The 21,100-nt window shown below is 45.0% G+C and overlaps 1 protein-coding gene and 1 pseudogene across 1 annotated transcript; both read right to left on the bottom strand.

Annotated features, from left to right (window-relative positions):
• Positions 1 to 6,571: 6,571 nt before the first annotated feature.
• On the bottom strand, positions 6,572 to 9,969 carry LOC135526991 (proline-rich transmembrane protein 3-like). Its single transcript, XM_064955667.1, has 3 exons — positions 9,138 to 9,969; positions 8,917 to 9,018; positions 6,572 to 8,790 (listed from the first exon to the last, which is right to left on the bottom strand). Exons 1-3 carry the CDS (start codon positions 9,958 to 9,960, stop codon positions 6,875 to 6,877), a joined length of 2,841 nt encoding a protein of 946 aa, XP_064811739.1. The 5' UTR covers positions 9,961 to 9,969; the 3' UTR covers positions 6,572 to 6,874.
• Positions 9,970 to 12,891: 2,922 nt separating this feature from the next.
• Positions 12,892 to 15,019, bottom strand: LOC135527001 (uncharacterized; annotated as a pseudogene).
• Between the last annotated feature and the right edge of the window lie 6,081 nt (positions 15,020 to 21,100).

The following is a 21,100-nucleotide window of genomic DNA, read 5'->3' on the forward strand; positions in this document are numbered from 1 at the left end:
CTTTGGTATATCTTGGCATGCATCATTCAAGCCTAAGTTTAAAGACAATGTCTCAGGCAAGATTGTCTGGGTTGGCAATACTCAGTATAGAAAACAGTCGGGCATGCAACCTGGACCTACAGACCGTGGTGAAAACATTTGCACAAAAAAAAGAGGACTTCAGGAGACCAGGGGAGTCTCTCAAGTTGGATTTAATTTGATTCAGGCCTAATTTAATTTACCTTGAATATTGCAGCCCATTTGTGTAGGCTATTAGACAAAACCAGCTGAGTTCAATAAATAGAGGTTGAATTTATCCTCAAGCCGACTAGGCTACTTGTTTCCTCATTGTTAGGCTATTTGATATGCACTTTTTATGAAATGTTTATAAATGGCACCTAAATCGCAGCTAAAGTCGGTATTTAGCTATAGTACGCTGTACAATGAAACAATCCCTAGTGAGCTTGTGTTTTGAGGGTGGGCTGACTGTATTATTTGGCATTAATAGACTGGTTTTAAGCACAATAACTTTCTATCCAAGCTGGGAGGGAGTGCGAGGACTGCTCATGTCATGCAGGTTCAGGTAGCCTATACAGTACAGCTGTATATTGTAAAATATCAGTTGGTAGCTGGTTATTATTCTGGTTAATATTTGACAATGTGCAATGTTTGCATTTTCAACTTTAACTACTGAAAAAAAGTAATTGCGTTAATGCCACCAGTCAGCAGGCTAAAAGTGCAGCATTGCGACACAGTGTATAGCTTCGTAAAATGTTAGGCTTAACATGAGAAAATGACTACCAAATAGCCCGACCAATAAACATTTCTCCATTAGCTAAAGCAAATCTATGCCCCGGCACCATAAAAAGCCTATCATCGATTCGATAGGCAAACAGCAGCATTGACATTGAATGTCAGCACCATGGACAGCGACCAGTAGTTTACTTTTTGAGTGGCTGTCTGGCTGACACATTCGACTATTATAATACAGTTTTTTCCAACTGCTTACACACGTTTTCAAAACTGTCTCCTTTTTTCAAAACTCTACACACAATTCCCAAAACTGCACACACAAAATGCAAAATGCCTCACATCTCCTTCAAAATGTAACACTGCATTCAAAATGCCATAAACACATGTCAGAATTAAGCATTTGCATCAAATGGCAAACACTGCTTTCATAATAGTACATTTTTGGATATACCATGTAAACACTGTTCTAAATCTAAAGCTCATTGGTCTTTCATAGGCTTATATCTACATTTCAATACAATGTTCTACAGTGAAAGTAATCTGCTGAGAGGGGTAACAAGTACACTGTAAACACCAATGCAATGTAGAAACAGAAAATATTTATTAGGCCAAAGATTACTGTTGTATACAGTAGCATACAACAAAACCATAAACATATGTAAACCAAATGTATATTCTTTAGAATACAGTAAAGAACACAATTGTATGTGGGGTCCCGGGGGGGCAGTCCAGGAATTGGTGGGGGGCAGTCACCAGTGCTAAGCTACACTTCATCTCTTCTACCTCTTCCAGGGTAGCCTAGTGGTTAGAGCGTTGGACTAGTAATCGAAAGGTTGCAAGTTCGAATCCCCGAGCTGACAAGGTACAAATCTGTCGTTCTGCCTCTGAACAGGCAGTTAACCCACTGTTCCTAGGCCGTCATTGAAAATAAGACTTTGTTCTTAACTGACTTGCCTGGTTAAGTAAAATTAAAAACATCACAAGATATTTTTTCTCTTGCAAAACAACCTTGGACAGAGGCAACCTCTATGTTCCCACATTGCCTGGAGAAGCGGCATGCGGGCATAGGGTTGGAGATCATACACTTTCCAGCGCCAGGCTGAGAAGAATTCCTCTGTGGGATTTAGAAAAGGTGAATATGGGGGTAGGTACAAAACTACAAATTGTGGATAGATGGCAAACCAGTTTTGGACCAGAACAGCCCAGTGAAAACTAACATTGTCCCATAAAACCACAAATCTAGCAGGCTCCTGATCTGGATCAGAGACAAGGATGTTTAAAGCTTGGGAAATCTTTTTGTATCCAAATCCGGCTTTAAACTTCTTCACAACAGTATCTCGGACCTGCCTGGTGTGTTCCTTGTTCTTCATGATGCTCTCTGCGCTTTTAACGGACCTCTGACACTATCACAGTGCAGGTGCATTTATACGGAGACTTGATTACACACAGGTGGATTGTATTTATCATCATTAGTCATTTAGGTCAACATTGGATCATTCAGAGATCCTCACTGAACTTCTGGAGAGAGTTTGCTGCACTGAAAGTAAAGGGGCTGAATAATTTTGCACGCCCAATTTTTCAGTTTTTGATTTGTTAAAAAAGTTTGAAATATCCAATAAATGTCGTTCCACTTCATGATTGTGTCCCACTTGTTGTTGATTCTTCACAAAAAAATACAGTTTTATATCTTTATGTTTGGAAGCCTGAAATGTGGCAAAAGTTCGCAACGTTCAAGGGGGCCGAATACTTTCGCAAGGCACTGTACCTGTTCTCATTTCTGAAGGTTCAAATTATGGAAGCCACTGTAAATCGACTCAAGTTGGGCTGGACTCTAAGTCCAGCCTCTCTCATGGTCAAACCGTAGTTGATCACATAATCAACAAGTGTTGCCCTAATCTCATCAGAGATGGCTCTCCTTCCTTCTATTCTTTACCCTCGTTCTCTTCTTCCTCTCCCTCCTACTTCAATTACTCTCTGTCCATTGTTGGCATCCATTGTTCAAAACAGGTCATCTGACCTTTGACATATGTGTAGGCCTATACTACAGTAAAGCAGTGATTGGTTAGTGATCAGTTAAGCTATTAGTGTTTGCACATGTGAGGAGTGTGTGTGTGACCTGGTGAATAAGTGTAGCATTTTGATCGGTTGTGTTTGGAAAAGTCACTTCCTGTTAGATTTTTGTGATTTAGGTAAGAGAATTGTGTGTAGTGTTTTGAAAAAAGTGTTTTATGCAATTGACAACTGAGTCAAAGGCTGAGAAATAGCTTATGGTTTTGGATATTTGGTGTGTAGTTTTGCACTTTGAGTGAGAGGTCTCAAAAATCATGTGACATGAAAAGATTTTGTGTGTAAGCAGTTGGAAAAAAACTGTAATCGCAGATCTTGGCGGCAACAGGTAATCAAGTTGCAAGGAGTTCTGCAGACAATTCCAAGAATGGCTTGCATCAACACTGAAAGCCAATCTACCTCGATCGGTAGTCTACGGACCAGTGGAACCTGGAGAGTTAACCATCCCTGTGAACGGGTTTGGTGTCTCATATTTGTACATTTTAAAGTGAAGTGAGGGAGCTTTGTTTGGAGCTTTGTAAACAAAAGGGGAATAAGGAAGTGATCTACGGTACTTTAGTAGCCGACATTCTGATACAGGATTCAGTGATGAGTATTAAACCTATTCATATTAATATTAATATTTTTACTCCACAACATTCCTAAAGAAAATGTGCACTCGTTACATTTCGAATGCTTAGGAAAAAATAGTCAAATTCACCAAGAGAATGCGCTGTGGCGGGCGCTTTATTTAACTAGGCAAGTCAGTTAAGAACAAATTCTTATTTACAATGACGGCCTACCCTGACCAAACCCGGACGACGCTGGGACAATTGCGCAGCCTGTATCACAACCGGCTATCCAGAAATAATTTATACAAATAAAATTTAAAAAGACAATAACGGCCAGTTGTGATACAGGCTGCAATTGAACCAAGGTCTATAGTGACACCTTTGGCACTGAAATGCAGTGTCTTAGACCACTGCGTCATTCGGGAGCCCATAAAGACAAATTATTAATTTGTAAATTATGTCTGAGTGTTAGTGTCCCCAGCTATCCAAAAATAAAACAAATAAAATAAAAAAAAGACAATGTCGCTGTCTGGCTTTCTTAATATAAGGGACTTTAATTTATATATAGCATTTACTTATGTGTATATTATCAAATACAATTACTTTTGTATATTTTACAACCAAATACGTTTAGATTTTTACTCAAGTAGTATTTTACTGGGTGACTTTAATTTTCACTTGAGTCATTTTCTATTAAGGTATCTTTAATTTTACTCAAGTATGCCAATTGGGTACTTTTTCCACCACTGTAAACTGGTGATTATCACTTACTCTTACTCCGGAGAATGGGAGCATTCAAGCGGATCCCTTTTGTCAAGTCGGTGACCAACATCTTTCGAAGTTTGTTGGACTATGGGGATAAAAATTGTCTGACTTGCGCCTACGTGAACTTTACAACAATCATGGGATCAAAGGTCATGATGTTTTGACTGCAGTCGACTTGCTGCTCCTCACCAGCTGCAACAAGTGGCCATCGTCTGCATTGTGGGAGGCATTATTTGGCACAACTAATCATTCTAATGTTTTCGTTTGACCCAAGCGAATGGGACCAAAGACATGACTAATCAGGAAGCAACTTTGCTACGAATAATATGTATATGGTGGCTACAGAAGCAGTGGCAGGACATAGAATAAAGCATTTGAGTGGCATTATGCCAGTCCTGTGAATGTGGTATAATGGCCAATGTGAATAGAGGCTCATTTTTTAAATAAGTAAAAGTTAGTGAGCTTCCATGGAGGAAACGTCACCTGTTGTGTGACATGGCAGCCTTGGTATGGTACAACAAACATCACATCTCTGCGTGACCTATTCACAGAGAAGCCACAGTGAGTTGGCATCCGGAACAGGGGAAGAACAGGAGACCCATCACCTGCACAAGACAGAAATACCTCAGACTCACTCCCAACTCATTTGGGACTCAGAATTTACCTGCATCAGTACCTCAGACTCACCCCCAACTCATTTGGGACTCAGAATTTACCTGCATCAGCTAGATCCGTGTTTAATATATATATATATATATTATATATATATATATATATATATATATATATATATATATATATATATAATGTGGAGCTCTCCCCCTTTGACCTTAAAGGTCATTGCTTCACTGCTGTTACTGATGGCTCCATGCCCTGGAGTTTAGCATCGAACTGGTGCCATTCTAGGAAAGAAAACGAATAAACAGGATCTGTCAAGGCTCAAACATTTTCCTTCTTTAAAAGGGGCAATCTGTGATTCAAACAACAAAGTGTGGCACCTTGCCACTTTCTTGGTAAACAGCTGAGGTATGTTAAGGGACCAGGGTTGGATTACCAAACAGGCACATAGGGCACGTGCCATGGGGCCTCCTGTGCCTGGGTTCCCGACCTCTGAGAGATCCCCAGATAGCAGCCCCCCCCAGATAGCATATGAACACATCCGTTGAGGGCCCCCTGGATGTCGGGTCTTAAGCCCTGGCAAAATGTGTAGAATTGGAGGACATTTGCTTTAAACTGCACAATTTTCTCTCTGCTTCATAGCAAAATGTGTATAATACCATGAGATTAGCTATAAAACCGCCCATGGCAAAATACTGTATGTAGAATTGCAGGAAGTTAATTCCTACAAAGTAAAAAAAAAATGTTACCAGTTGTGGGTGGTACTTCGAAAATACATTTTTATAATGTTATTTATTTGAAATTTACCAGGAGAAACTCTTGAGAAGCATCATCTCTTTTTCAAGTGTCCCACATTTAAAACATCTAAATAAAAAATACTTAGTGACAAGAATAATATGGCTGACCATCCATGAGATCAAAATGATAGTTCTAACCAGGTGTTGAAGCTTTACAGCATTTTAGTATTAGGCTACATGATTTACAAACAAATCGAGTAAAACAAGCATATATTTTTGGTTCTGATGGGATCTAAACTCATGTATCAATTCCAGATTGCCCCTTCATTTGGAACACAATAATTTTAGTGAAAAAAAATGTGGCATTGTGACTTACCTTGAGATGCAGGTTGGTCGGCCTGATAACCAGCCTCAAATGCAAATATCAGCGATCCATTTTGAGTCTTAATGCTGTTAGATTCGGCCGATTCATTGTTGGTGCTACCAAGGCCTACACTTCTCAGTTGGACTTTATTACCAACTGTAAGCTTCCCGGAATTGACATTAAATTTTGGCATCTTTTGGCACGGGAATGCTTGCGTCTTGTGGGTCCGGCTTAGAACAGAGCTCAGTGTCACTGTCACCATAGAGTACAATAAAGGATGTCTCCACGACATCCCACTTATCATCGTTTTTCACATGCTGGCGCACACAAAATTTGGTGTAATTAAGCTAGTTTGTGTGAACAGACTGAGGGCTCTGCGAGATGTTGCCCCATCTTTAAACCGCTTTCCTAATTGATGTTGTTGTGCCCTTGAGCAAGGCACTTAACCCCCCACAAAAACAGCTCCCCGGGAGCCCAGTGTGGCAGACCCCGCACCTCTCCAAAACCTGTACAGTATGTGTTTCCTTCGTAGGGGTTGGGTTAAAAGCAGACATTTCGGGTTGGCCTTTGTGTGCAATTGACCAATACAGTGATCTTAATCGTACTCTTTTACTGAAATTCATAATGAGATGGTAAAAACATCACAATGAACATTATAACTTTATAATACAAATGCAAAGAAAGAGTAATAAGTAGACTTCTTTAACTGAAATATTTATTAAGAGAACATCGAGTTAAAGTACAGTAAGTGAATTTAACATAGAGAGCTGATAAACAACACTGAATATGTTTATATCTTATATATGACTTTATTAAACTTCTGATGAGTGGTGCTGTTCCCTGGCCAAGTGTTCACTGTGGAACCACTCAAGTCCTTTTGTACTGATATGAAGTGACATGGGCATTTGGATGAGGTGACGATGACGTCACGGTCAGCTCATAGATCTGTAACATCATCACTGCTGCCCACACTGGACCAGTCATCCTCCTGAGGGAGCCCTGGCTTCTTCACCTTGTTTGGAACAATAGACATGTATATATCATTGTCTGGAACATCCTCCTGGTGTTTCAGAGTTTGGAGATGGCTGAAGGATCTGGTTATCAGAAGCCTCCAGTGGCTGTGGCTGGGGGTCCGGCTGTAGCTGTGGCTGGGGGTCCGGCTGTAGCTGCGGCTGGGGGTCCGGCTGTAGCTGAGGCTGTGGGTCCGGCTGTAGCTGCGGCTGGGGGTCCGGCTGTAGCTGCGGCTGGGGGTCCGGCTGTAGCTGAGGCTGTGGGTCCGGCTGTAGCTGAGGCTGTGGGTCCGGCTGTAGCTGAGGCTGTGGGTCCGGCTGTAGCTGCGGCTGGGGGTCCGGCTGTAGCTGAGGCTGTGGGTCCGGCTGTAGCTGCAGCTGTGGGTCCGGCTGTAGCTGTGGCTCTAACTTAGACTCTGCCTCAGGCAGTGCCTGCCCGTTGGCTCTGAAATGATCAGAAGTTGCAGGTCTGGAGCCAGCCTCCACCTCCCACCTACAGCCAACATTAGAGGTGGGAGAGGTGAGAGAGGGTGGCGTGATCTCACTGTCCGCCAGTGAGGTGTCAGTGTCAGCACCAGCTTGGTGGGTCCAGGTGGAAGAAGGTGGGGCTGTGAAGAGGCTGCCTACCCCTAGCAGGTGTCCATTGTCATGGTGGAGCGCATTGTCGATGCTGCGGCTGAGGTTGATCGGCGACTGGGGGAGCATGTCAAACTCTATGAGGGAGAGGATGCACTCGCGCTCACCCACCCGCTGCCACAGTAGGTGGGTATCACCGCTGTTGCTGGTAGTGGGTTCTCCACCCTTGTGATGAGATGGTGACATGGTGTCCCTCAAGCTGTGTGTGGTGGGGGGATTGGCATAGACACGTATGGAGTCACTGTCTGCTCCTGAGTGATGCTGCCCCGCCCAGTTTTTCGGTATGAGCTCTGCCCAGTTTTTCTCAAAACTCCTGAAAGGCCCTATCCGCAGGATTTTCCAAAACGATGATCTCTCTGGCATCCCTTGGCCATGGTCGCTCCTGGAACGGCTCCTCCGAGGGGTCCAGAAGACCCAGGAGCCCAGCACCAGCATAGAGAAGCCCCAGAACAGCTCCAGCACCCGTGCCCAGAACTGCCCCAGCCACCAGCCCCAGCCAAAGCGCCTCCAGTCCCCCAGCAGCCCATAGAGCCAGAGCAGGCTGTAGATCTGCAGGCCGGAGCACAGCACCCCCAGGAGGGCACACACTGCCGTCACGCGTCTTGCCCGCTCCTCAATCCTCTGAGGGGACACCCACTGGTTTATGGGAGTCTTGGAGAAGGGCTGCAGGTGGGAGAGTGACTGAGTGAGAATGCCCAGGCAGAGAGTCAGGCCCCAGCAGAGAGAGAGGCTCTGTAGAACCAAAGGAAAGGCATGGGACAGTGTTGGGGAGAGCAGGTCGGCTGCCAGCAGCAGGGTACAGTGTAAGACTGCCAGACTTTCCACCACACGAGGGCGCTGCATCGTTGGGGACAGCAGAATCATTGCCAGGGCAACCTGTGCCCACAGCAGCAGCAGCAGAGGCAGATTATAGAGGGCAGTGAGGACCGGCCGAGACAGGATCCGGCGTGTGCCATACGGGTCAGTGAGGAGGAGGACAGCACGCAGAGCCCCGGTCAGCAGCAACAGCCTATTGGCCAGGGTTAGTACATCACAGAGGGGGTGAAGCATATTAGACCGTCCAACCATTCCCAACACAGCCACACAGGACAGCAGCAGGAAGAGTCCAGCAGAGCCATAGACGTGGAGCTCCCAGGCGAAGGCCAGTGTGCGGCTCAGGTCCTCCCAAAGAAGGAGGGTGCCGTTTGTGCCAGTAGGGAACACGCAGCTGCCAAGACCTAGCACACAGGGGCCTCCATTCAGGTTCTGATGTGTTACGGGACCAAACACACCGTAGCGGACAGAGGGCGCAGGCCAGAGTTGACCCTTAGCTGAGAAAGTGAGGAAGGTGTGTGAGAAAAATAGAATAGTTTATAATCTCATCAAGTAATATAGAATATAGAAAGCATATTAAGAGAAAGAGAAATTGCCCGACAACAACAAAAAGGGCCATTTACTGTTTTCTTCATGTTGATGGATTATGTGTTTCATGTCAGGTGATGATTGTGCCGGCAACTCAGTTGATTGTATGTCAGGAAAGGATTGAGTTTGTTCCTTTTCTGAAAATAAAAATAATCATACACATAGAACTTATAGCAGAGGACACACTTGGATATTTTGTGAGTAATTAAAAATATAAACAGAATTAGAAAATAGTAAACTCTTGTGCCACTCTTACCTTTTTGAAACTGTCCTGTCACAATGGGTGCTTGATTGGGATTGGCTGATGACAGGGTGGAGGATTGGGACAGTTTTCCCCGAGTGTCTCTGCTTATGGGAACCGCTGAGTCAATCACAAAAATGTATTTTAACACAACCACATCTTCTTCCTCATTCTCCACCAGTGCTCCAAGCCCTTCTTCTTCTTCGAGAGTGGCCTCTGTAATTGTGTCTTTTGGGGATTGGTGGGAGCTGTGATGAGTTAATGGGTTTGGAGAATTGTTTATTTCTGATGTCGAGTTGACAGTTGTCTCCGATTGTTTTGAGATCTCTACAATAGAATACGCAGGTTCCAGATTGAGTCCACTGTCATCGTCCCCTATGGGTGGCAAAGATAATTTAGACGTAGCTCTAAGTGTAAGCTTGATCAGTGGGCTCTTGGCCGGTGAACGCACATCCTCTGACGTTTGTAAGCCAGCTGGTCCTGCTGTGCTGACGCTGTCTTGGGTCTGTTTTTGGGGCGTGGGAGGGGGGTAGAGAGAAGTAGGGATGGAGGAATGCACTTCAAGTTCCTTCGCTTTCTTCTCCTCATTTCCAGGCGCAGAATTGATAACAAGTGTGCTGGCAGTTGTCTCTTGTTGACTTTCTATTATATCTGTGTCCCCAAGTCCACTATCATCATCCATAGACTCATCACTGCCATATGATGTGCCAACCAATGCCCCATCTAAGTCCTCCATACTTGTCATCCTGTTTCCTGGCACCTGCATACCGCTGGCGGGCAGAAGGATGTCTGTCCCTGTCTGTTGTGTTGTGGTAAACTTGGGGGCTGTTGTACCCATGTTGGAGGTGGTGCTGAGGGAGTTAGAGAATAAAGGGAGTGGGACATGGTCAGAGTTGCTGGATGAGGTTGAGGTGGCCCTGCTAATGTTTCCAGGTGAACAGTGAAACAGTGTGGTCAGCACCAAGGAGAGAGATAAGAGCCACACCATTGCTCAATGTAACTTTGAAGCAGCAATCATACCTTATTGAAGACCTGCAGAACAACAGAAAGGAAAACGTAAGTGGCTAGAAGCTATAGGACGTAGCAGCAGGCAGACAGGCATAGCACTCCATTTGGACAAAGTAACTATAATGGATAACATTCACTATCTGTGACACACTGACTATGAGTCTGGGAGCTGTTGTTCATGCTTAGGTAACGCGGTTTTCCGGGGAAATGTGCAGGTAAAGGGGTTAGTAGCATGACGTTTGTCAGGGTGAGCAGCAGGGCTGTTAAGTAGCAGCTTGTAAAGGTAAGCTAAGGGTAAAGTGTAAAACAGCTTCCCTCCTGATTATTAATCTGCACTTCCAATCCATTAAGAACCAATAAATCCCCTCGGTAATCCTGTGTGTGTGTGTGTGTGTGTGTGTGTGTGTGTGTGTGTGTGTGTGTGTGTGTGTGTGTGTGTGTGTGTGTGTGTGTGTGTGTGTGTGTGTGTGTGTGTGTGTGTGTGTGTGTGTGTGTGTGTGTGTGTGTGTGTGCAACCGATGTGAATTGGCTAGCTAGTTAGCGGTGGTGCGCGCTAATAGCGTTTCAATCGTAGAGCTGCTTTTACGGCGCGATGAATAACGATGCTTCGTAAGACGCAGTTGTTGATGTGTGCAGATGGTCCCTGGTTCGAGCCCAGGTAGGGGTGAGGAGAGGGACGGAAGCTATACTGTTACATGTGCCTACAGCTTCAAGTAGTCTGATCTGCTGAAAGTTTGAAGGTGTGTCCTTTTTGTCACATCCTTATTTGTTTTTGCTTAACCTTCTCCCCAAGTTATTGCACAGGGAGGAAGTGTTTGGTGCACAATGTTAGTGTTTCCTTGGTGCAATCTGACACCATCATAAAAATATGATGTCTAATTTCACTGGGATTTATATGAGGCATATGCAGACTGTGCATCTCTCAACAGACACACACAATACTAATATCCTCCTGTCTTACATATCGTCACATAATTTACTATTAGTTCAGCGGTCATCAAATTAAAGTTGAATAACGTGCCCTTTGAGTTGACAAAATGTAGCTAAACTTACACAGTTGGGTCATTTCAAATGTTTTGAGAAGTGTAACTTGCTATAAAAAAAACCCACATTGATTTCACCTAATTCTAATGTTCTGTCATAAAGAGGACATGTTCAACCTCATTAAAAAAAAATGTTTTCCCGTTTCAAAAGGTTAAATAAAATAGTATAGTAAGTGCCTATTAAGTGCCAAATGAAGTAACAGGGTTGACCGTAACAGGGTAGACCGTAACAGGGTAGACCAAAATAGGGTTGACCGTAACAGGGTACACCGTAATAGGGTTGACACATTCTTAAATAAGCCATAAATCCCCTCGTGACAGGGGGAATGGAAGCTTGTTGTGTGCAACAGGGAGGGGCAATTGAATGCAAGCTTCACAAAAATACAAATAAAAGTTACAACATTTCTAGCCTATTTATGGGTAGAAGGGTTGATGTCTTATGCTGCTCCCACTCAGTGTTACAAAACACCCGAAAATGGCCAGAGAGACTAGAACCACCTGACCTGCTTTTACATTATGACTTGACTACTAGATGTTCAACATTAATTTTGAAAAAAATTAAAAGGAATAGTTTATTAAAATGAGAGGTCATGTCACGTAACAGGGTTGACCTTGAAATGAGGGACAGGCGTAAATGAATCACTAATCACATGAAATAAATAATTATCTTAAGAAATAACTTTGTGAAAGTAACAAAATAACTAGGGCTTTACAATGATGGTAAAAACTTCGAGACATTTTCGGGTTAAGTATGTTCAAATCTTCCTAGAAGTCAGAGGGCATGGAGGGCCATGACAAAATGCTGAATTTTGGCACTTTAGCAAGTCTTTAGTCATATCTAAGATGTACTGAATTGTCCATGTGGTATATATTAAAGGGAAGTTCATTGAATTAAAATGCAATGCTGCACAATTTCTACTTAAAATATCAAAGGGACGCACAAATGGCGCACATTTCGTGGATCAACACAGTTGTAACGATTAATGGTACTTCACACACTCTTTTCCTCTCTGCACTTGCAGCATCTCTACCTCAATGCATGGTATGCCTGTTCTGTTCTCTGAGAACGTCTAGGCCTCTTTCAGTAACTTTGAGGCCTAGTAACAGATGCTTTAATGTGCCAATTGAATTTCCCTCAAAAGCAATAAAAAAAGACAATCCTTTAAAAAACCTACCTGTGATTCTTTAGACCTCTGCTTCAGATTTGTTGTGTTGTGGGGTAGCATACTGGCTTTCCCTTTACTCCTGTTGGTCTCATGGGTCAAGTGTAGCCATTTGTAGTTGTCCTGTTTGAATTTGTTAGAGTGATGGTCAGAGTCTCTTGCTCCTATACAATATCACAGCTGTGTTCTGTAATCTCATTAGTCAAGGATTACATTAAGATCATTAGATTGACACAAAGCTACCAGCAGTGCACGAGGACAGTAGAGAACAAAACACACACAGACACAGGTGCATAAATGTATAGACAAATAAGGTTAGTTAGGTTTGTGTATTATTTACTGTATTTCAGTGTAGTGGGAGGGTTTGGGATAATGTAAGCAGAAGACGGATGTATACACAGTTTACTTCACAGTATATGTAAATATGAGAAAATACTCATAAGAGTGTAATACCGAGTTAGGGTGGTTATAAGAGTGTAGAGTTTTCCACTAATGTCTAGGTGTGTTTGAGAATGTTTGTATGTACAGTACCAGACAAAAGTTTGGACATGCCTACTCATTCCAGGGTTTTTCTTTATTTTTACTATTTTAGACATTGTAGAATAATAGTGAAGACATCAAAACTATGAAATAACACATATGGAATCATGTAGTAACTAAAAAAAGAGTTAAATCAAAATATATTTTATATTTGAGATTGTTCAAAGTAGCCACTCTTTGCTTTGATGACAGCTTTGCACACTCTTGGCATTCTCTCAACCAGCATTATGAGGTAGTCACCTGGAATGCATTTCAATTAACAGATGTGACTTGTTGAAAGTTAAGTTGTGGAATTCTTCTTAATGCTTTTGAGCCAATCAGTTGTGTTGTGACAAGGAATGGGTGGTATACAAAAGATAGCACTATTTGGTAAAAGACCAAGTCCATAAATAAGTAAAGAAAAACGACAGTCCATCATTACTTTAAGACATGAAGGTCAGTCAAACTGGAAAATTTCAAGAACTTTTCAAGTTTCTTTAAGTGCAGTCGCAAAACTATCAAGCGCTATGATGAAACTGGCTCTCATGAGCACAGCCACAGGAAAGAAAGACTGAAGGTTACGTATGTAGGCAGGGTAGCCTAGTGGTTAGACTGTTGGACTAGTAACCGGAAGGTTGCGAGTTCAAACCCCCGAGCTGACAAGGTACAAATCTGTCGTTCTGCCCCTGAACAGGCAGTTAACCCGCTGTTCCCAGGCCGTCATTGGAAATAAGAATTTGTTCTTAACTGACTTGCCTGGTTAAATAAAGGTAAAATAAAAAAATAAAAAATTTAACCATGGTTATGTGAGCTATTTGGATCACTCCAATATATTGGTTTCACTAGGTGACAAACCCCCTTCATAAACCTGGAGACCAAGGGATGGCGCCCCACTGGCCTGTCCATCCACCCTACATGGCAGGCAGATATAGTGGCCAAATACTCTCTCAGTGTAGAGGCTGTCAAGTCCTCTTCCAAGTGAGACTACAGGTATTAGAGGACATATTGCACCCCACATGACTTGGGCACAAAGAGGGCACCAAGAGCAGAACAATTGCCAGCGCAACTGTTATACCACGATTGTAGCCGGCGCCCTTGCGCTCTGCATGGTGTTCATATATTCATTACACTCTCCTGTAGTCCTAACATGTGCCGTTCAGTGGCCAAGCCCACAGACTGAGGCGGTGCGGCCTCGGATGCCACAGAGAGTCTCAGGCCTGAGACAGCAGGTCCGGTCTCAGGGGAAGTTGCCAAGGTGTCCCAGACAACAGCGACAGGAAAAGGCTGAACCAGGGTTGTCTGGGCCAGTATGGGGCCACCAGAAGCAGACGATGCTCTGCCAACCTGGTCCTGTCCAGCATAGCCAGCATAGCCTGGATCAGGGGAAAAGGGGGGAAAAGGGGGGAATGCCCTGGCCAATCGTGAGCCAGAGCATCCAAGCCCAGAGGCCCTGGTGGCTCTGACATGGAGTACCACAGGGGGCAGTGCATATTGTCCAGGGAGGCATACAGGTCCACCTGCGCCCTCCCAAACTTGTCCCACAGGTGCTGCACCACCTGGGGATGTAGGCTCCAGTCCGAAGGTTGCGGGGGCCCTCCTTTGAGAGCAGATCCGCTGCCACATTCAGGATGCCAGGTATGTGTGCTACACGTAGAGACACTAGACATCCCTGAGCCCAGAGAAGGAGCTCCAATAACATAACATGGAGGTGGTGCGACCGCAGTCCACCCTGATGGTTGATGTAAGCCACCACTGTGGTGTTGTCTGTTCTCACCAGGACATGTCTTCCCTTCAGATGTGGAAGGAAAGACTGCAGGGCCAGCAGTATAGCTCAGAGCTCTAATGTATTGATGTGCCTTCCGCTCTAAGGGGGTAGCCAACAGCCTCTGGCCGACCTGCCCATAGTCACCGTCGCCCCCCCCCCGAACTGGGAGGTGTCCGTGCTGACCAGCTCCCGGTGGCACATCCTCAGCGTCTCCACCTCACCTGAGAGAAAGGAGTGACAGCGCCACCTCAACAATGCCAGGAGGCACTGTGCAGTCACCCGCAGCTGGCGGAGACGGTGGTGCTTCGGGTGCAGTGGGTGGAAGTTGAACCACCGTTGAAGAGGCCAGAGATGGAGCAGGCCTAGGGGAATCAACAGGTGTTGGCAGGTTGAGGCAAAATAAGATCGCCTGAACCCTTCTGGTGGGCAGTCGTGCTCTCATGAGAACTTAGTCCAGTTCCATGCCAATGAAGGCCACCCTCTGGGTTGGCGTCAGACGACTTGACGTTTACAGTAATGCCAGCCCGCCGATGTGGGTCAGGAGCATGTCTCTGTCTGACAGAACCTGGGTCCTGGTTGGGGCACTAATCAGCCAATCGTCCATGTAATTGAGGATCAACAACCCTCGGGACGTGAGAGGTGCCAGGACAGCGTCCATGCACTTTGTGAAAGTGCGGGATGCCAAGGAGAGGCCGAAGGAAAGAATCATGAATTCGTAAGCTCTCTCTTCGAAAGCTAATCGGAGGTACTGCCAATGAGCTGGGTGAACAGGAACATGGAAATACGCATCCCTCAGCATCACAAACCACTGGTCCCTGGACATGGCCTGCAACACGCGGGCTGGGGACAGCATGTGGAACCTCAGTACCTTTAAGTACCCATTGAGGTTGCAGAGGTCCAGAATCGGTCAAAACCCTCCATCTCTTTTTGGCACCACAAAATAAGTGGAGGAGACTCACCTAGATGTTCTGAACTCTCGATCCTGCGGATGGTACCCTTGTCCATGAATGAGGAGATCTCCAGCCGGAGGGCTTTCTTCAGGGGGTCGACCACCGTGGAGACACGAAGAACCCTGAAGGACCGGGTCCGGCACCGGAATTGGAGTTGGTACCCCTCGAGCATTGTGGTCAACACCCATGGGGACTCTACACACTCCTCCCACTTTGCCCTTTGTGACCAGGAGAAGCGGCCGAGGCCGGGTATGTCAGGGGTCCTGCTGAGTCCCCCCTGGGTCCCCCAGGCACGTCCCTTTGGCAGTGATGGTTGACAGGTTGTTGTTCCACCGCACACTGTTCCACCCCTGTCGTTCCTCAGCATGAGGCATGGGGCAGGAGAGGGACCCCACCATCATTCGGATGCTGGTGGGTGGACTGTCTCAGGGTCTCCCGGTCCCTGCGAACCTAATCGGTCTGCTCCAGAATGTTATTAACCCCTATGCCAAAGGTCAGCCCTGGGGTGATGGCGAGAGTGGGATTGGGCCAGCCATAGATGGCGTCGGGAGGTAACCACCTGCGCCATGGCCCGTCCTTTGGAGTGGGCCACATCCCTCTGGAGCAGGGAAAGCAGGCGAGACACCTCCATTGCTTCCTGGAGGAGCTCCTCTGTGCCCCCCTGGATCTGGGGCAAAGAGTCTGCAGGTAGGTAAGGCGGCCAAGAGAGCAGATGGACCCACATGTGGCTTTCAAGTCCGCATCAAAGACTCTGGGGGGGTCCCGGCTTCAGTTGCGGGTTCCGCCCTATAATCGCCCGGTCCGGGAGGACCATGGCAGCTATCATGGTTTCCACGGTCGGGTACTCCCGGAAGATGAGTGACTCTGCACCCGCCACAAAACTCCATGGTCCAGTCCCTGCTGTGAGTCAGAAGCACCTCCTGGCAGAGGCCCAGCTCCCCTGCAAGGCCTCGTGGAACTCATCAGAGATGGGAACAGATGGAGAGTCATCACTGTTCACCAGTTTGATGTCCAGTGCAGTGGCAACCCGAGTGAGTAGGCCCCTCATAGCCCCTCAAGCTGCTGGGGGCGATGAAGCCCCACCGCCGGCTTCTGATGGCCTGTCAGCCTGGTAGCCCCGCTCACGGTGGTGAACAGTGCCAGTATCGTCCCCCAGAAACAGCCTATTACTGGCCAACAGGGAACAGCTGTCATCACCATCGAAGCTATCAACCTCCTGACGCAGGGCATGCGCCCTCCGTTCAAGGTGGTCCCAGCGGTCCGACTTCTGCCCCCGTCCAGGACTGGCAGCAGATGGGCTCTGGTACGGCACGCTTCCTGGGAGAGGTAGTGGGCCCAGTAGAGGGACTAACAGCTCGCAGGCACACCACTCCTGAGGGAGGGAGTTCGTCCCCAGCCTGAGCCCGAGACTGGCCGACCCACTAACGCATGGCCCCCAATCGCACCAGGTGCAGGCTTTCAGAGAACACCACACAAAACAGGCATCCAGTAAGGCGCTCCACTGCCCTCCCCGCATGGCTCAAACCCAGGCAGTGCATACACGAGGTATGTGGATCTCCAGGGGGGACGCCACCATCACACCTGTCACAAAGGGAAGCCATAAACTCAGCCAAGCCAGCAAGGCCATGGAGCAAGGGTCCGCTTGTCATGACCCGCTTGGAGGAATAGGAACCCGGTGAGGGATCAAATACCCAGTTCCTCTGCAAATACAGGGAAGACCCGTGTGGGAAAAACAGGCAGACAAACAGCAACCAGGTAATGGATTTGATTGTTTTTTTTTGTGTTGTTTTTTTACACCAACTGCAATATTACCTAGCTGGTTTAATATCCAAACAGTAAATACCGCACCATATGATGGAGTAACTCCGTTAAGGAACCCAAAGTTAATGTCTCAATGTAGTGGAGCCCACTACGATACTCTTACATTCTGCAGGAGAAATTATAAGAAACAAAACTTGTAGGGTAATTAACAGAGAACCCGCGCCACAGCATGTTAAGCAATTCACAACACACACAGAACAACAGAACAAGCCAGTAGGCCAGTTGTGTAAGGTAAATACAGTTTGTGGCAGCAAGAGCCACCAATATATAAAGGATGCACACAGAGTCGTAGTGTACCACTAACAAAACACAAACACGACAAACCACGGTCGGAAGATACAGATCAACCGTGAGCAGCAAGTGGAGCACCCAAGAGGAGAGACTGGCCAAGTGGCCAGCTGCTCCACTGCAAACAGCCAGTGAGTATACTTCCATGCAAGATATTACACTTACCAGTGACTTACCAAGCGAACTTCAGAAGGTTTGTAACTCAAACCGTATGGACGGTCTGTATATAGGGGCGGACCCCAGCCGTGACACAGGTGTACATGGGAGTAAATCTGTAAATCTGTGATACCAATATATTGGAGTAATCCAATATAGTGAAACATAACCAGACTTTTCTATGCTGCAAAGGATAAGTTCATTAAAGTTAACTGCACCTCAGATTGCAGCCCAAATAAATGCTTCACAGAGTTCAAGTAACAGACACATCTCAACATCAACTGTTCAGAGGAGACTGTGTGAATCAGACCTTCATGGTCGAATTGCTGGAAGAAAAAAAACAATACTAAAGGACACCACTAAGAAGAAGAGACTTGCTTGGACCAAAATATGTGGCAGTGACTTGCCCAGGTTTGAGTTTCAGCATTGTCAAAAAGACGAGTTTGGCGTTCGACTAGCCTCGCGCGACATGCACACACAGTTACAAACCTGCCAGAGTAAGCGGGATGCTGACAAGCAATATCCACCTTTGTAGTATGGATGAAGCCTGAGCTGGAATGGGAAGCTAACTGAAGATGACTATCTTTAGACACCCCTGTAGATCCAGCTTCACTCGAAGTATACCGCTCTGGTGACACTGTCAGCCAACAAACACAGACTAGCTTACAGAAAATAAGACACACTCTTTTACACTCCCACGCGCAATAAACTGTACACACTAAAATGATGATATACTACAAACTTATACAAACTAAGCAGCAATATTCCATGAGAAGGCCTCTCATTCCACAATCGTAACATAGTGCCCTTTGTTCTGTATGCTGTGAACAGTTCAAAACAGGTTGACATCATGTAATTGTGTACAACTTGTGATAAAAGAAACATCCCACCTCTCATCATACACACCTCGTGAATTAACTTGAGTATGAGTGGTGTGATGTGTGTGTCACAGGAGGTTGGTGGCACCTTAATTGGGGAGGACACGTCAGCTTGTGGTAATAGCTGGAGCGGAATAGGTGGAATGGTATCAAATACATCAAATACATAGTTTCCATGTGTTTGATGCCATTCCATTTGCTCTGTTCTGGCCATTATTATGAGCTGTCCTCCCCTCAGCAGCCTCCTGTGGTATGTGTACCATATTATTAGGTGTGATGAGGTCTATTACAAGTGTTCTGGGGAATGGAGCCATGAACATATCCACTTGACAGCCCTCCATGGGATCATAGAGAGGCTAGAGGAGAGACCGTGGGAATTAACTCTTTCCTGTCCACTGTCCCAGCAAGGTACTATACACATGCAGCACATCTCTTCTGGTCCACCTTAAGAGAGCGGAGAGGCAGCCTGTTGTGGGTAGAGCAGGGGTAGGCCCTCACTGGCACATGCCTGGCTCTTTAAGGCAGACTGGGGCAGTTGTATTCCTGTTTAAAGGCACATACACACAAAAAGTTACATGTCCAAATGAACCTTGAATATTAACTTCTAATCTAAATTAACCTTTATGCAGAAAACAGTGTGTACGCATCCAAATTGAGTTCTTTACCTTAACAGTAAGTTTAACACTCATTTTGACATTAAAACATAGGCTTTTTAAACATATGGATTTTTTCCCCTCTGCAATTGAGGAATTATTACAAAACAGCCTACGTATTTTCATGAGGATTTTTTTTCTGAATGACAAGCACGGTATTACATGTGCAACTAATTTAGCTATTGCAATGTAGATTTGTTGTGCCACATTTTTTTAAATTAGTCCACTGTTCATACAGCACCAAAATATTTTGCATGTTAGCAGTAAAGTTTTCAAGATATTGCATTTTGCATCATCATGTGGCCAGTGACAATTTGCTTCTTGAAAGTCCAATATCTTGAAAATTTGACTGCTGACATGGAAAACGTTTGGGGACTGTATCAACAGTGGACTGATTTAAAAGAAATACTCAAATATATTTTGGGGGAATGGATTTCTACTTTAAGAACCAGGGTTGTATGCAAACCTTCAGAGTTCATTATTCACTGAAAAAAATAAGGATGGGGGGGATTCAATATGAGGACAGTATATTGTGCCTCTATGTTTCTACTCATTGATCCTCTACAACTTCTTGATTCTTTGAATATAATAGGCCTTACATATTCTCATACTGAGCATCAAAACTGCAGCTCATCTTATCTGCTTGCATCCATGCCCTACTAGTGACCCTTTCCTAGCGAGTAATCGTGAGAATATGTGCATACCCATTCAATCTGAATGTAAAATGGTGCCTACCTTCCAACAAATGTGTAGGAAATTAATAAATGAAATGTTAAAAGAAAAGTGCAAATTATTCTTCAAATAAAAAAAGGCTGGGCCTGGGAGGATTTACAAGTCACATCCTAATTTAAAGGAGATGTTCGGTTGGCCATTGTAACAGGTAAACCCACTACAATAAGGAGGATATTTGTTTGGGTTCTGTACTATAACATTGCGAGAGCTGATCGCGTACATACGCGCGATCTATATGTCGCGGGGGCGAGCAGGACTCCAATACAGGTGCTGATGATGTGTTCAAACGTACAGAAGTGCAGATAAATAAATTTGCTTGAATAGTTACAAGTAATGTCAAACTTTATTTAAAGTGCATTGTCACAAGGTCTCAACACAACTCATTGACTGTACAGAGGGAATAAATAATAGAGATAAGAGACTAGAGCAGAATGATAGAAAGAACAGAAGGGAGAGGACAAAGACAATTAATGGGATGTATTCAATGTTGCCTAATAAATCAGACTGTGATACCAATTATTTGTATACATTCTGAAGCAAATTACATTTGAACTTACTTTGCTGGTTGTCTTTGTGGTTGGCCCTTCAGTGGGTCGAAATGTTTGTTTTATTTATCCTACTTTTCAGAGACCCGAGTTTTAAAGTTGGTTTAGTAATACTTGGCTGTGGATATTTTACCAACCCCACAAATAATCCGCGGAGTAGACCGAGTTCAAATATAATTGTATTTAATATTCGTGATAGACAAGGGACGTGTAGGTTTTTTTCCTATGTAATTGTTCTTGGCTATTGCTTGGCTGACATTACACAGCATAGGTACAGCGGCACTACTACAGTCAAGTATGTATCATTGGATGCATTACCACACACAGTTTCCTCTCATATGTAAGTGTGTGTTGACATGATCTTACTTATCTAATTTTACACCCTATTCATAATTACTATCAAATAATGTATGTCGTGCAATAAGAAAATAGTTGCCTGCTGTGTCACCAATGTACT

The sequence above is a fragment of the Oncorhynchus masou genome, chromosome 5 (assembly GCF_036934945.1).
Source record: "Oncorhynchus masou masou isolate Uvic2021 chromosome 5, UVic_Omas_1.1, whole genome shotgun sequence".
NCBI classification, from domain to species: Eukaryota; Metazoa; Chordata; class Actinopteri; order Salmoniformes; family Salmonidae; genus Oncorhynchus; species Oncorhynchus masou.

Excerpts from the sequence above, each read along its gene's own strand:
- LOC135526991 (XM_064955667.1), bottom strand. The coding sequence starts at position 9,960 with ATGGGTACAACAGCCCCCAAGTTTACCACAACACAACAGACAGGGACA. Across the intron at positions 9,019-9,137 it reads GACAGGACAGTTTCAAAAAG|AAAAGGAACAAACTCAATCC; the intron begins GTAAGAGTGGCA and ends TTTTATTTTCAG. Across the intron at positions 8,791-8,916 it reads CCATCAACATGAAGAAAACA|CTAAGGGTCAACTCTGGCCT; the intron begins GTAAATGGCCCT and ends TCACTTTCTCAG.